Here is a 17,413-nt window from a genome sequence, read left to right as displayed (position 1 = left end):
AACCTTTTTGGAATCTTTATGATCAGACAAATAATGCTGTGTAGTTTTCAATTTGATTGAAGCATTTTTAATTTTGAGCCCTGTGTAATTCTTCAATTGATCCCTACCTGATCGCCTATTGAAAATTCAAGTGGCTAGTCGTTTTTGTCAAAAGAGTAATGTCTAAGGAGTATTTGTGCCAACTTTGGTGCTTGTATCACCATTTGCAGGATTGTTTCAGTTATTTGCTGCACTATTAGCCATTTGGCTATATTGCTATTCAGCACAAAAAAAACAACAGAGATGACCTATTTACATTAACAGCCCATGGTGCAAAGGCACTTGCAACAACATCATTAATACGTAGTACAGAAACCAAGCGCATGACAAACCCCGATTTCACAACATCAGAGTCTGGTAACAACCCGGAAGTAATGCAGACATCAGTCTGTAATACAGAACTGCGTATACGTTGCATGTTAACATTACCACCCTCATTTTTTCTCAGCGGTGTTGGGAATGCGGTACGTAGAGAACTGTTCATTTGCTGGTCTACTTTAGCCACTACAGAACTCCGGTCAGAGATTAGACATGGACAGAAAGGAACAGTTCAAAGCCTTTTTCTGCAGATTTGTTGCATAACAGATGAACTCAAATGGCTCAACTTAACATGCAGGGTGCACAGACGTTGGAATGAAACATCCATAAATGATTGAATTGTCTGAATGAATAGACAAATGGTTTCAGCAAGACAGAAACAAATAAAAATGTGGTTTTCGTTATGAATCCTAAACACATGGTGCTTACTAATACAGTAATATCAGAGAAACACCAATAACTGCAGTGATATGTAAGTATAATACACATAACAGTAGTTGACCAAACTCACTTTACACAATAAGAAGACACTGTCTAAGCAGACCACATTGCGGCTATGAAGCTAGCCCTTGCCCAATAATGCCAAATAATGCCACTTAAAACATTCCCATGAGGCAGGAATCACTTTCAACCCCACAGAACATCCAGCCCCAATAAAATAGAAAACCCTCTGCAAATAGGTAACTCACCCTCTTCATGAACGCATTCTATTTTAAAAGCAGCACTGTCTGTACCAAAGTTTCTGTGTAGGCTCTCAGTTGTCCAGGTGGTTTCCACAGTAGAGAAGCTTGAATCTTCGACTGGACTGGGTTGCTTGACGCGAGGACGTTTCGCTTCAAATCGCAGAAGCTTCCTCAGCTAAAATTCTTGCTCTGGTAGTCTGACTTTTGTCTTGACTCTTGTAGAGAAGAATAAAACAGAAACCACAAAAGCTGGAGTTTTAAACCTAACCAGTCCCCTCCTACCGAGAGCCCGACTGCTATAGGCTGGTGACTAAACAATAGCTCTAATTAGCACCTATTGTGCTCTAGTAAGCACACTCCTAATGACAGGGCAGCTGTCCCTCCTAATGATGGGACGGAAGCCTCTCCTGATGGCACCCTTGAGTCGTCAAGGGAAGTCGTCAAGTCGGCCTCTCGGTAGGAGGGGACTGGTTAGGTTTAAAACTCCAGCTTTTATGGCTTCTGTTTTATTCTTCTCTACAAGAGTCAAGACAGAAGTCAGACTACCAGAGCAAGAATTTTAGCTGAGGAAGCTTCTGCGATTTGAAGCGAAACGTCCTCTTGAAACGCTGTGATGACTTTTAAAGCGCCGCTGCTGTCGGTGTGATCAGGTCTGATGCCACCTGAATAAATCATCACAGCGATTCAATATTCAGGTCATCACAGACCTGATCAGCAGACCTGATCAGAAAGCAACTGGCACTTTAAAAGTTTAAAAAGTCACAGCACTTCATTCACGGCAGCGTTTACCACAGCCGGACTGTACGCAATGAAAATGATCCACTAAGACAAAATTAATTAATTAACAAAAAAAAAAGGTAAAATGTTAAATTACTGTTTCTGAACTGCTGTGCAGTACCGACCTGAAGCACTCGGTGGAAACGGGGCTATCAGCACATGCTGGTTGCCAAAGTGTGACAGTTGCATTAATTTATGCCAGCGTTTTTAATAAATGGTTTGACAGAGCTGAAAGCAACCATACGCTACTATAAGCTTGTCTAGAAATGCAACCATGCGCCATCACACACCAGCCTACAGAGGGACTACGCCATGTGCAGAATTTTAATGCGTACTCCATGTGCATTTTAGCACAATTGCATGCAAGCCCAGTGTGAAAAGGGCTCAAAAGTGCATTGGGGGTGCCCTAATCAGAACCTGACTTAAAAAAGATAATACAGATAGAACAACTAAGAGGAAGTTACAACACAACAGATTTTCACTGATCTTAAAAATGACCCAGGCAAATAACAAAAAGCAGAAATCCACCATAAAGGGGAAATTTTTTATCCCTGAGCAACACGAACCTGTTAGCATCTGGTTGCTAATGCAATGTTTCGATTATAAATAATGCACAGAATTTTTAAACATTTAATTACATTACATGTTTACCTTAAGTGTTGTCTGTTCAGTGGCCAAAAGAAGCCATTTACCAGGGTTTTGTGCATTATACATTAACAATGAGCTTGTTCACATTACAAATAAATAAATAATGGGAGGCAGCCATGGATGAGTGGTTAAGGCTCGTACACTTGCCACAGTGTGCAGTTCATAATATTATATATTTATGTTGACTGGGTCCCTGTGTGATTTTTTATTATTATTTTATTTAAGTTACCGTGTTTGTGAAGCATTGTGTGTTGCCCAAAAAAGCGAAAATTAAAAAGTGAAACACTCAGTGTGAGTCTTAGCGAAACAATGGGAATAGTGGACTTCTGCTGTTTGTCAATGTAGCCCGGGACAGAGCTGTGACTCGCCCGGTCTGACAGCCCCTCACACCGGGTAGAGAGACAGCAGCCGGCCGTCGGGTCAATAGTCACTCCCCATGTTGAGCGGACCGTGTGTTTTTTCAAAAATAGACAAACACTACTTCGCTTTAGATGCGCAGTAACTCTATTTCAGATGATCAGCGTGGACCTTCTTTCTTTTAAAAGGTTTTATTTTACTCTGTCATGTTGGAAAGCAGTAGCTATCGTTGCTAATTTGATTAGCTGTTATGCTCCAGTCTTCTGTTTTTTTTTTCTGGGGACGTTGCAGTGCCACACACAGGCCTGGCATATGTACTACAACGTAAACGAAGCTTCGAGGCACAGAATTGGCCTCGAGCATTTTTTTGGAATGAATTATTCGAGTTACTTGACTAATGATTTCAGCCCTACAACACTGTCACTATATTAAAGGCTGAAATGCCCCAAAAACAAACAAATAAATATATAAATAAATTATGTGTCCATTAAATTTATTTTGCTTTTTGTTGCATAATGCAGTTACACGCTTTATGATGCATTTTTAGACAGATGCAGCTAACACTGCAGTGTGACCTCCAGTCTGGAAAATTTGATAATAGAGCAACATCTACCTTCCAGAGGAGCTCTCTTGCGAAGGGCAAGCCTCTCCAAGCGGCGATGTGTTTCAGCTAAACTGAAAAGAACACCATACGCATATTGTCTGGCAGCTCGAAACAGGAGAGACGCAGGAGGGAGTTCAGAATTACACTCGTCCTCTATACAAACTGGCATCTTCATCTCTCCCTGTAAAGTGAAGAAATGTGGTTGGTATAGGATAAGCAAGGAGATGGAGGGGGGAGACAGAAAAAGACAAAGGTCATCCAAACAATTCGATAGCTTCCATAAATAATTTTTTTTTTTTTTTTTTTTTTTTAACTAAAGGTAAAATGCTACCACCAGAATAAAAAAAAAAAAAAAAAGAGAAAAATGAACAACATAGGACAGGACAGCTCTATCACCTAATTTACACAAAGCAGAACAGACTACCAAAAAGGAGCTGGTGATCAGTTTCTGCATGGAAGCATGCTACTATGTTTTATAGCAATAAGTCATACAGTGGGGCAAAAAAAGTATTTAGTCAGTCCCTGATTGTGCAAGTTCTCCTACTTAGAAGGATGAGAGAGGTCTGTAATTTTCATCATAGGTACACTTCAACTGTGAGAGACAAATTGAGAAAAATAAATACAGGAAATCACATTGTAGGATTTTTAAATAATTTATTTGTAAATTATGGTGGAAAATAAGTGTTTGGTCAATAACAAAAGTTCAACTCAGTACTTTGTAACATAACCTTTGTTGGCAATGACAGAGGTCAAACATTTCCTGTAAGTCTTCAGCAGGCTTCAGCAGATCTCCTCTGGAGCATTGATATTTTGGGGCTGTCGCTGGGCAATATGGACTTTCAACTCCCTCAACAAGTTTTCTATGGGGTTGAGGTCTGGAGACTGACTAGGCCACTCCAGGATCTTGAAATGCTTTTTACGGAGCCACTCCATTGCCCGAGCAGTGTGTTTGGGATCATTGTCATGCTGGAAGACCCAGCCATGTTGCATCTTCAATGCTCTCACTGATGGAAGGAGGTTTTGGCTTAAAATCTCACGATACATGGCCATCCCCTTTGCAGAAAAACAGCCCCAAAGCATGATGCTTCCACCCCCATGCTTCACAGTAGATATGGTGTTGTTGGAATGCAACTCAGCATTATTCTTTCTCCAAACATGAGCTGAGTTTTTACCAAAATGTTCAATTTTGGTTTCATCTGACCACATGATATTCTCCCAATCCTCTTCTGGATCATCCATATGCGCTCTGGCAAACTTCAGATGGGCTTGGACACGCCTGGCACTGCAGGATTTGAGTCCCTCTCTGCGTAGTGCGTAGCCTTTGTTACTTTGGTCCCAGCTCTCTGCAGGTCATTCATCAGGTCCCTCCGTGTAGTTCTGGGATTTTTGTTCACCGTTGTCATGATCATTTTGACCCCACAGGATGACATCCTGCGCGGAGCCCCAGATCAAGGGAGATTATCAATGGTCTTGTATGTCTTCCATTTTCTTACAACTGCTCCCACAGTTGATTTATTCACACCAACCTGCTTGACTATTGTAGATTCACTCTTCCCAGCCTGGTGCACTTCTACAATTTTTGTCCTGTGTCCTTCGACAGCTCTTTGGTCTTGGCCATGGTTGAGTTTGGAGTCTGACTGTTTGAGGCTGTGGACATGTGTCTTTTATACAGATAACGAGTTCCAACAGGTGCCATTATTACAGGTAACAGGTGGAGGACAGAACAGCTTCTTAAAGAAGAAGTTACAGGTCTGTGATAACCAGAAATCTTGTTTCTTTGTGGGTGACCAAATACTTATTTTCTTATAATTATAAACTTATAATAATATATATAATAATATATATATATATATAATAATATATATATATATATATATATATATATATATATATATATATATAATATATATAATATATATTATATAATTATATATTATAATATATACGTATATAATATAATTCTTATAATTATAAACTTATAATTTACAAATAAATTCTTTAAAAATCCTACAATGTGATTTCCTGGATTTTTTTCCCTCCTCTTTTCTCACAGTTTAAGTGTACCTATGGTGAAAATTACAGACCTCTCATCTTTCTAAGTAGGAGAACTTGTACAATCAGGGACTGACTAAATACTTTTTAACCCACTGTAGGTGCAGGACTACTCTGTGTCCCTAGGGTGAATAAGAAGTCTGCAGGTCATAGAGCTTTCTCTTATCATGCCCCTGTTCTGTGGAATGATCTCCCTGCCTCAATAAAACAGTCAGATTCTGTGGAGATTTTCATGTCCAGAATTAAGACGCACTTATTTTCCCTTTCGTATGGCTAGCATACTGGCATAATATAGTTTTGCGCTTTTTATGCTTAATTTATTAGGAAATGGAGCGTGCTGCAGCCTCAACTTTACCTAAATTCTGGGTCTTTTAGTGAAGCTTATGGCTAGTGGCCGGTGATCACCTTAGTATTTCCTGTTTTTCTTGTTGTTTAATGCTGACAAATTACACTGTATTTCTTGTCTTTCTGATGCCTGATTCTGTTTTTTCTCTCTGTTTAAGGTGTGGCTCCATCCAGAGATGGGTGTAGTATTTGTGCTGGAGACCCTCCTGTCCTGTGCACCAACTGCATTTCCTGTATATTCGTTTTGTGAATTGTTCTGTAATTTATGTCTGTAGCATGGCCCAAGCATAGGGTCACCCCTTTGAGTCTGGTCTGCTTGAGGTTTCTTGCTCAGAGGGAGTTTTTCCTTACCACTGCTGCTCTGGTTAGACCTTACTTGTGTGAAGCGCCTTGAGGCAACTCTGTTGTGATTTGGTGCTATATAAGTGAAAATAAATTAAAAATTGAAATTGTACATGCACGCAGTCCAGCTCAACAGCGCTCTCAATGCATTCTGGTAGCTTTGTGGATTTAGTAACAAGACAAATGTTTGTGTAATTTCATAATGGCCATTCAGGCTACCTCTGAAATTTGCTTACATGTCTGAAACACGTTTGTGTGTTATGCAAGACAAGGCTAGGGCTGGGCTTTCATCACTCACAACTCCTCAACTTAATTGCTATGCAAAAGAATGCACCAACGATTTTCACAACATCTGACTTCTACGAGCATGTAAAATATTGAATGAATTTATTCTGCACACAGAATCAACAATAACAAAAAAAACTCATAAATAAGACAATTTAACAATGAACATGTGTGATCAAAAGGGTGTGGACAGAAGCAAAGCTTATAAACAGCCACCCCTTATATATACACATACATACACATATATGCATACTCCCAACAGCAAATACCAGCACAGACAGCATAAATTTAATCAAACAAAAACTCCAAACACAACCAGACAAACAGTGCACAATTCCCGAAAACAGTAACAAATATTTATCATATTTTCCTCTACATTAATATTTCACACCCATGTAACACAAGAAACCATGAAATTAGGGAATAACCCTGTTGTGTCTGATGGTTTACGGACATTAATGCTGCATTTTATGGTCGCAAATATCCGTTTTACCAGCAACGCATTAAACAGATATTTGTGACCATAAAATCCAGCATTAATGTTCGCAAACCATAAGACACAAGGGGGTTATTCCCATTCTAATCCAATTCCATTGTTTTCAAAGTTTATTTTTCTATAAAGAATTCGGTCGGCGAAGCTTACCATAGCAATAGTGTCTTCATGCCAAACTGGAAATTCTGTGAGGAGACCCACAGATTTCTGCATCGAGTAATTCTGTATCAGAATCCACATTAATACTTTCATATGATAAATTACATTCACCCATTTCAGCATCGTCGTCGCTGCACTAGTTTCTCTCACTCTCAGCTGACAGCATCGTATTGACATCTGCATAGCAACGCAATCAGGGCATGGAGCAGTGGCGGCTGGCCCATAGGGGGCGCTCGGGCGCTGCCCTCCTAGATGTGGAGGGGAAAGTCATAATATATACATATTTAAAAGTATTATCAATGTCAGTTTTACTTAACAGTATGTGCCTACATGTAATATGAATGATTAAAACAACACTTCCTCCAACTGACTCTCATTCAACAGTGCATTTCCACCGACAGAAGCAGAGAACGTATCATTCCTCGTCTTGGGCGCTCATTCAAAGCGCCCTTGAAGTGCAGCGAAATAACCAATTGTATGTAGTTGCTAGGGAAAATTAAGTAATATTTGGCAAATCAACACTGCCAAAATGAATCTTTGGGGCGCCAGAATTTTAGCCCTTGCTACAAAAATGCGGGAACGTTAGATTACAGTCAGTGATACACGTGACGCTGCAGCTGCTGCTGTCAGTCAGTCAGGCAGGAAGAGATGATGGTGACGACGACCTTTGGGTTATATTTATTTATTTTTATTTTGTCTCCGTGTGTTTTGCTGGACTAAGTTGAAGAACTCTTTGGGGGTTTAAAACGGGACAAAACTAATCAACTCAATGACACCAAAGTTTGGCGGGGATCCTTTTGGAGGCGCATGGAGGTGCGCACATCAGATCTTTCTCGTGGTTTAATGACAATTGCACATCCCGGTTGGAGGAGAGACGTTTGTCTGACTCGTTATAAACCGTGTCAGGCTTCATTCACACTGTCAGCGCGCACACGTCACAGAGGGTGCTGATCTGCGCTCTTTACTGCGGGGTGGAAAGGAGCGCATCCACCTCTGCCAGCTGCAGACTGACTCCTCTGGATCCACTTCAGCTCAGGTGAGCTGACGAGCTGCTTGGATTTATTCCCCAGTGTTGCTCCTGGTGTGGAAACGAGGATGAAAATTTAAGATAAAACGAATGAGTGATGTTTTTTTGTTTGTTTTAGGGGGTCAAAGCTGTGATCTTTATTGGGACAGCAGACCAGTTATAATGGTAATAGGGGAGGCCGGGGCTGTTTGTAACAGTGTTCAAAGCTGCAGCCATGCTGGTATTTTGATTTCACTTTACACGTTATGAGGATCAGTCCACAGAAGTGAAATATTCTTTGAAAGAGTGTAAATTTGCTGATATTTTCTATTTTGTTAAGGGGGTGTCATTGTGAACCCCAGGATATGTTTGTCTGAAGATAATGGCAGTGCAGTACAGTTTGGTGTACTATGTGTGTAATTGGTGTCAAATGGTGAAATGTTCTTTGCTCAAGAACTTGAGTGTTGTATTTGATCCTGTTCCTTTCCAAAGTAGAAATGGGGCCTAATATAGCTGTAAATGGTTAACTTTATCTGTAAAACTGCTGATTTTGAGAAGGACATGAAATGATTATTGTGGAATTGTAGTAATTTTCTGACTGTTCACTTGAATGCCTGTACTGGACAAGGCAAGGGAATCTATTTGCACAGCAGCCCCACCAAGACTGTTTTTCACCAGCCGCCACTGGCATGGAGCAATACATCAAATGTGAAACGGCTGAATATTTTGCCACTGTCAATGCGGTATTTTATGGTCTGAAATCTCACACGATTAACCAATCAGATTTGCGTAACAAATGTAATTGGATTAGAATGCAGATTTAGCAGGCTAACTTATGTTTGCATGGAGACAGCTTGAATTAAATTCATTCCAAAGACAGATTTTGAAACATGGTATAATAAGATCAAAGACTTACCAGAGTGTTAGCTTTTCTGTATAAACAATGATTAAAAAAATATGGATCGCCGTTCTGGACCTTTTGCTTGTACAGCCCCATTTCCTGATGAACTTTGTCTCCCGTAGCAGAACAACATGTCATCCATTTGCACGGTGCAAAGTTCATTTTAAAATCTGTAATGGGGTCTCTCATTCGCTGCTGTGTGGTTGAGCAGCGGCGCCGTATTGCATTTATCCCTCAATCTCTGATCAGGACGTGAAAATGTGAGACTTAATGTCTACTGTGACATCTCAGAGATGTGTCCAAACAATTTTATAAATAGAAACAAATAGAAACTGGGGGATCTCCCACAGACTTTTTTGAAGAGAGTAAGTCAAATTTTGTGTATTCTGGTGAATTTTAATGGGTATGAAACCCTCTGAAACAAAATTCACTTCAAACTGTGAAATAAAAACACAGTATTGATTATGGGGGGTCTGGGGGATCTCTCCCAGAAATTTTTAAACGAGCAAGTCCAATTTTGTGTATTCTGGTGAATCTTAATGGCTATGAAGCCCTCTGAAACCTAAAAGTCACTCAAACCGTTAAGTAAAAACACAGTATTTATTCTGGGGGGTCTGGGCGTGCTCTTTAAATGAGCAAGTCACATTTTGTGTATTCTGGTGAATTTTAATGAGTATGAAGCCTTCTCAACCAAAAGTCACTTCAAACTGTGAAATAAATCACAGTATTGATTATGGGGGTCTGGGGGATCTCTCCCAGAATTTTTTAAAAGATCAACTCAAATTTGGTGTATTCTGGTGAATGTTAATGGGTATGAAGCCCTCTGAAACCTAAAAGTCACACAAACTGTCAATTAAAAACACAGTATTTATTCTGGGGGTGCTCTTTAAAAGAGCAAGTCAGATTTTGTGTATTCTGGTGAATTTTAATGGGTATGAAGCCTTCTGAAACAAAAGTCACTTCAAACTGTGAAATAAAAACACAGTATTGATTATGGGGGTCTGGGGATGCTCTTTAAAAGAGCAAGTCAAATTTTGCATGTGCACTGAGAAACTTGAAACTGGCTTATTCACATTTAAACGGTAAAATGCTCTCAATCGTAAAACAAACGTAGCGCACCACAAGTAAACTTCATCAAAGCCATTTAAAGATATCAATCGTGACTCACCTTTTTGTGGATTAAAGTCACTAACCAGGACTCTGGTGCGATCAATAAACAAGGCTCGTCGCTGTGTCCCACCAGAGTTTTTATTCATTCCTCATTAACGTGGCTTTTCCGAGGGGCAGCCAACTCTCAGACCCAGACTGGATCATTAATATCTGCCACTTCATCAACTGAAGTTAAAGATAATGTCCTCCGTTATGTGAAACGTGACTCCTTCCTTCAAATGTGCGCGGTGTTACCAGTGTCACGTGGGCTCACCGACAAGCTGAAGTTACGGCCCCTCGTGTAAAAAAGAAAAATATATATCCTTCATGTGTGGTTTTTGTGGAACTTCACTGATTATTTTCTTCCAAGTTACTCGTTCTCTGCTGCTGCCACCGTCTGTTAGCAGCTGGGCGTCGGTCCTCCAGGCCGCAGGTCCAACTGATAAAAATCTCTCTCCCTCTTCTCCTCCCTGTCTGGGGGGGAGAAGAGGGAGAGAGACCATGGCTCATGGCAAGCAGCAGAGAGAAGTGAAAATTCACACAGTCCCTTCCTCCACAATCTACGCTGACACTGCTGCTGCTTTGATTAGCGCAGAATGGGATGTTGCTTTGACAGTGAAACTATAATATTTCGGCCCCAAAACACTCACGACACCAGGTGCGCACGTGTATGTGTGGTTAAATTTTCCAAATGACGGAAATCCGTCGTGGTGACCGAGAACTTTAACCCATGAAATAATGTCTCTGGGCCAGATGCAACTGCGCATCCAGGGTGTCGGAGAAATTATGCAGTTATTATCGTTTATTATCATCATATATTATCACTTGTTCAGCATTATATATTATCACTTGTTCAGTATTTCATTGTCTCATGCTTATATTTCTGTACTGTGCTGTGTTACATGTCCGCGCTGACCGCTGAGCCCAGCAACAAGGAAAGTTCCCGTGGGAAGTCAGTAAGCAACAGAACTGATGAGCACCAGTCGGTTTCACATCCTGCCTGAAGACAGGTTGTTTAATGGGAGCAGAGAAGGGAGTATAAGTCAATAATCCTAAAGAAAGGATTTAATTGATCTTTGCTCAACAGCTGCACAGGATGTTGTACATGTGCCTCTACTCAAGGTAACTGACATGTTGTATGACTCATGTGAGCCTATAACCAGTAACTACACGATCACGCCCTGTTTGTACATCACGTTTTTTGAGTGAATAAAAGATGCTGAGCAAAGAGAGACAGCCGAAGAGAGTAAGGTGGAGACTGTGTGCTCTGAGACTGCTCTTCCCTTTGCAAAGCTGACAAAAAAGATTTGCTGCATCCCGTGTCCATTCTTTCTTAAGTGTCTAAAGGTGTTTGACCCTGACACAGGGTATCAGGTAAGCTGGGTCCAACAAATGCCATGATTAGTTGGAGTTTCGTGTCAATCAAGTCTAAAAAATGTGTAACTGTCAAAAGGTGAAGCATTGATTTAAGGGCAGGACTTATTCCCATTAGAGCCCATTTACTTGCAGAAGGGAAATGGTGCGCCCGTAGCTGTACTACAATCCCAATAAAATGAAAGGGACAAAATCAGAAACATTGCTTCAACTGCAGTTTTGAAGAAGCCTCCTCTGGTATTGTGCAGCTTTCCTTCCCCAAAAACTGAAGGATACAAGTGTATTTTATATGAACCAAACAATCCCAAGAGTCCTTACGCAACGAGACCCAATTCCCCCCACCACAAAAAGACAAAACAGTTGGTAAATTTTTATCAAAGAAAAAGGACACTTTTGGGCTACAGATGTACAAAATTAAATAAGTAAATACTACACACACACACACATATATATATATATATATATATATATATATGAAAACTAAACTACGGGTGTGCTGGTCAAGACATGGGGTAGGGGCGGGAAACATAATAATGCAATAGCAAAATGCTTCATGGACAAGGTAGTCTCATTTCAGAAAGGTTTGTTCCAGTGTCCACTGCAATTTGCAGGGCTGAAACCTGAAAAGCTCTGTGTGTGTCTCCTTTGGATATACTTACTTTTGCTCAAAGACACCCACAGGTCATTCAAATGAACTGCAGCTATACTGTGATGTGTCCACACACACACACACACGTTGAACTGACTATTGAACCCTATACTGAACAAAGGGTTGTGTACCTTGGTCAATATGTGGTAAATCTGAGGGTACATCAGTCCTCTTCTGTGTCTGTGTTCTGCTACACGGAGCACTTCAGCACTGACCTAAAATTGAAGCAGAAATTTGAAAAATAAGATTTTTCAAAGCTATTGCAACACATATAATCCCTGTGAGCTGAATGTATCTGACTACAAATCTGTATTATATCTCCTACAAACACCTGAGGCAGAGGGGGTGTGGTTATGTCCATGTGACTCCGCGTCGCCATAGACAGCAGTGATGGAATGTTTGCCCCAGCGCCATTGCCTTGGGAACCATCCACAGAGGACGAACCCCCCCTTCCAGAAAGGTCTTCCCATAGAGAGGGCTTTTCAGTCAAATGGCTGAAACAAAGGTTTGACAGGTCATGTGAAACATCCTGGCCTTACATTCATTTTGTGCGCATCCAATTAACTGCACAAAATGAAAAATAAAATATACAAACATCCCATGCCTATATACACACACACATCTGACCTACATTTACAGGTGTGTTCACAACAATAGCAGGGAGTTTAAAAAAGTGCTTCAAACTCAAACTCCTTATAATGGCTTTTATATAATGGTTGAGTGGATCCTTGTCATTTGATTGGTGCTTTGCATGTCACATGACATGGATTAATTCATCCCATTTGTGTTGCACTGCATTCAGAGTGTGGCTTGGTTCCATTTTGAGTGCAAATATAGTGCACATGCACACGCTCGCACACGCCCACGCATGCGCGCGCACCCACACACAAAACCAAGCCACTGTGCTGCCTGGAGGTTGTTAGCAGGAAGAAAAAACAAAAGCTGGACTCATTTCTGACGTGATTTTTTTGTTCGCTGCACAGAGGACGTATACAGTCTTATTTTTGTTGTTCACATACGCACAAGCGCCAACCAGGTTGCGTGTGTGCACGCGCGGGGGAACACGATTCTCCTGAGACATAATTTGACCTAACTGACACTGCTAATTCTTGTCAGACAGACACACACACACACACACACACACACACACACACACACACACACACCAAATCCACTCTGCTGTCTGTTAGCAGGAAGAGAAAGAAAACCTGGACTCACTTCTGACATGATTTTTTTTTTTTCTCGCTGCACTGAGGAGGTACACAGCTCGACCGAGCCAGTTGCGTGTGTGTGCGCGCGCGGGACAGTGACATGATTATTTGATTGAGTTAACTGACGCTGCTACACACACACAAAATCCACTTCACTGTAAGCCGTTTGGATGCATGAAGAGCTGCTCTCTTAAAAACAGTGATGTGATTTTTGGCTGTACTGAGGAACTACACAAAGTCTTTTTTTTTTTTATGGAAGTCCGAAGTCAGTGCACAGCATCAGTGGACTACACGTCACAATGGAAGACCAAAATGTAAGTCTCTTTTCTGTGGTTTAGAAATTAATAAAATATCAAATGACGATCTATTTTAGCCGTTATATAAAACAAATAATGTTTTTAAATTCTTTCAATACTACAAATATTTAATTTGGTGAAAGCTGGAATATACCATTCAGCAGTGTTGAATTAAGTACCAGAAAATCACACTTAAGTAAAAGTACAGATACCCATTTAAAAAATGACTTTGGTAGAAGTTCAAGTCACTGATTGAAATGCTACTCAAGTAAAAGTCTTAAAGTATCTAGTATTTATTGTACTTAAGTATGACAAGTAATGTACAACAGGGCTGCAACAACGAATCGATAAAATTCGATAAAAATCGATGACAACAGGCGTTGGCAACACATTGCGTCATCGATGCGTTGTGTCGAGCGATTATGGCGCCAGTAGCGACCAGTGCACAGAGCAGATCAAACGCTGTTTCGTAGAACTACACAGTTACAATACGGCAGATGCAAGTAGACAAAAGAAAGTTAAGACTTCAAAAGTGTGGGAGCATTTTACGTTAAACAACGCAAAGGCGCTTGTTAACTGCAACATTTGCAAGTCGGACCTCACATGGCACGGGAGTACGACGGTAATGATGCAGCATCTCAAACGAAAGCATATCGGAGTCATCAACAAGGAAGGGAAGAGCTTAGTGACTGGGCAAGTTAACAAATGTTTGTTTATTTTTGTGTAAGCAGTCGTTACGTCTCAGTATGACAAGTCAGGCAGTGATATGAAGCTTGATGGTTGGATCTATCAGGCTCAGGCTGTCTGCGCATCTCCCAGAGCAGTGAGTTGAGGGGCAGAGAGAGAGAGAAAAAGAAAAAGAAAGAACAGTAACAGCACCGACAGTTTTTTTTTTATTCTTCTTCTTTGTCTTTCGGCTGTTCCCGTTAGGGGTCGCCACAGCAGATCAATCGTTTCCATCTCACCCTGTCCTCTGTATCTTCCTCTGTCACACCAAACACCTGCATGTCCTCTCTCAGCACATCCATGAACCTCCTCTTTGGCCTCCCTCTTCTCCTCCTGCCTGGTGACTCCATCCTCAGCATCCTTCTCCCTATATACACTGGGTCCCTCCTCTGCACATGTCCAAACCATCTCAATCTCGCCTCTCTGACTTTGTCTCCACACCGTCCCACCTGAGCTGTCCCTCTGATATGTTCATTCCTAATCTTGTCCATTCTTGTCACTCCCAAAGAGAATCTCAACATCTTCAGCTCTGCCACCTCCAGCTCTGCCTCCTGTCTTTTTATTAGTGCCACCATCTCTAAACCATACAACATAGCTGGTCTCACTACTGTTTTATAAACTTTCCCCTTCACCCTTGCTGATATTCTTCGGTCACAAATCACTCCTGCCACCTTTCTCCACCCACTCCACCCTGCCTGCACTCTCTTCTTCACCTCTCTACCACACTCTCCATTACTTTGAACAGTTGACCCCAAATATTTAAACTCATCTACTTTCACCACTTCTACTCCTTGTAACTGCACTATTCCACTGGGCTCCCTCTCATTCACACACATGTACTCAGTCTTGCTTCTACTGACTTTCATTCCCCTTCTCTCCAAAGCATATCTCCACTTCTCCAGACTAGACTCAACTTGCTCTCTACTCTCACTACAGATCACAATGTCATCTGCAAACATCATAGTCCATGGGGACTCCTGTCTGATCTCATCCGTCAACCTGTCCATCACCACTGCAAACAAGAAAGGACTCAGAGCTGATCCTTGGTGTAATCCCACCTCCACCTTGAATGAGTGTCATTCCGACTGCGCATCTCACCGCTGTCACACTATTCTTATACATGTCCTGCACTACCCTAACATACTTCTCTGCCACTCCAGACTTCCTCATACAATACCACAACTCTTCTCTTGGCACCCTATCATAAGCTTTTTCTAAGTCCACAAACACACAATGTAACTCTTTCTGTCCTTCTCTGTACTTTTCCAACAGTATTCTCAGAGCAAACATTGCATCTGTAGTGCTCTTTCTTGGCATGAAACCATATTGCTGCTCACAGATCATCTGTTTTCTAAGCCTAGCTTCTACTATTTCCCATAACTTCATGCTGTGGCTGATCAGCTTTATGCCTCTGTAGTTACTGTAGCTCTGCACATCACCCTTGTTCTTGAAAATAGGAACCGGCACACTTCGTCTCCACTCCTCAGGCATGCTCTCACTTTCCAAGATTTTATTAAACAATCTGGTTAGAAACTCTACTGCCATCTCTCCTAGACATTTCCATGCCTCCACTGGAATGTCATCTGGACCGACTGCCTTTCCACTCTTCATCCTCTTCATAGCAGCCCTCACTTCTTCCTTGCTAATCTCTTGTACTTCCTGATTTACTCTCACCACATCATCCAGCCTTTTCTCTCGCTCATTTTCTTTATTCATCAACTCTGCAAAATATTCCCTCCACCTTCTCAGCACACACTCCTCACTTGTCAGCACATTACCATGTGCATCTTTTACCACCCTAACCTGCTGCACATCCTTTCCAGCTCTGTCCCTTTGTCTGGCCAATCGGTACAAGTCCTTTTCTCCTTCCTTACTATTCAACTTCTTGTACAGCTCGGAATATGCCTTTTCCTTTGCTTTTGCAACTTCTCTTTTCGCCTTACGCCGCATCTCCTTGTACTCCTGTCTACTTTCTTCATCTCTCCAACTATCCCAAAACTTTTTCACCAACCTCTTTCTCCTTATGCTTTCCTGGACCTCTGCATTCCACCACCAAGTCTCCTTGTCTTCCTTCCACTGTCCAGATGTCATACCCAGTACGGTCCTAGCTGTCTCCATCATCACATCTTCAGTACTTTTCCAGTTGTCCAAAATTGCTTCCCCTCCAACCAGTGCTTCTCTCACCTGCTCGCTAAATTTCACACAACAGTCTTCCTCCTTCAGCTTCCAACACCTGATCCTTTGTTGAGCTCTCACTCTCTTCTTCTTCTTTACCTCTAAAGTCATCCAACAAACAACCATCCTGTGCTGTCTAGTGACACTCTCTCCTGCTACCACCTTACAGTCTGTGATTTATTTTAGCTTGCATCTCCTATAAAGAATGTAGTCCACCTGTGTGCACCTTCATCCGCTCTTATATGTTACCCTGTGCTCCTCCCTTTTCTTAAAGTAGGTATTCACCACAGCCATTTCCATCCTTTTTGCAAAATCAACTACCATCTGTCCTTCCCCATTCCTATCCTTGATACCATATCTACCCATTACTTCCTCATCACCTCTGTTCCCTTCACCAACATGCCCATTGAAGTCTGCTCCTATCACCACTCTTTCATGCTTGGGCACACTCTCCACCACCTCATCTAACACACTCCAGAAATCTTCTTTCTCCATCTCACAACCAACCTGTGGGGCATATGCACTGATGATATTCATCATCACCCCTTCAATTTCCAACTTCACACTCATCACCCTGTCAGACACTCGCTTAACCTCCAACACACTTTTACCAGAGAGAGAGAGAGACACAGACAGAGAGAGAGACAGAGACAGAGAGGGAGGGAGAGAGACAGAGAGAGAGACAGAGACAGAGAGAGAGACAGAGACAGAGACGGAGAGAGAGAGAGAGAGAGAGAGAGACAGAGAGACAGAGAGAGAGAGAGAGAGAGCCAGAGAGAGACAGAGAGAGACAGAGAGAGACAGAAAGAGATGGAGAGACAGAC

The 17,413-nt window shown here is 41.6% G+C and overlaps 1 protein-coding gene across 1 annotated transcript in view; it reads right to left on the bottom strand.

The window, feature by feature from the left end:
- LOC117512072 (constitutive coactivator of PPAR-gamma-like protein 2) overlaps positions 1-17,413 on the bottom strand; it is a 112,312-nt gene that overhangs the window by 39,938 nt on the left and 54,961 nt on the right. The window contains 3 exon segments of the mRNA XM_034172029.1: positions 3,436-3,607; positions 12,313-12,396; positions 12,513-12,675. Coding sequence (XP_034027920.1) covers positions 3,436-3,607; positions 12,313-12,396; positions 12,513-12,675 — 419 coding nt within the window.

The sequence above is a fragment of the Thalassophryne amazonica genome, chromosome 6 (assembly GCF_902500255.1).
Source record: "Thalassophryne amazonica chromosome 6, fThaAma1.1, whole genome shotgun sequence".
Taxonomy (NCBI): Eukaryota; Metazoa; Chordata; class Actinopteri; order Batrachoidiformes; family Batrachoididae; genus Thalassophryne; species Thalassophryne amazonica.
This window is presented reverse-complemented; position numbering and strand designations above follow the sequence as displayed.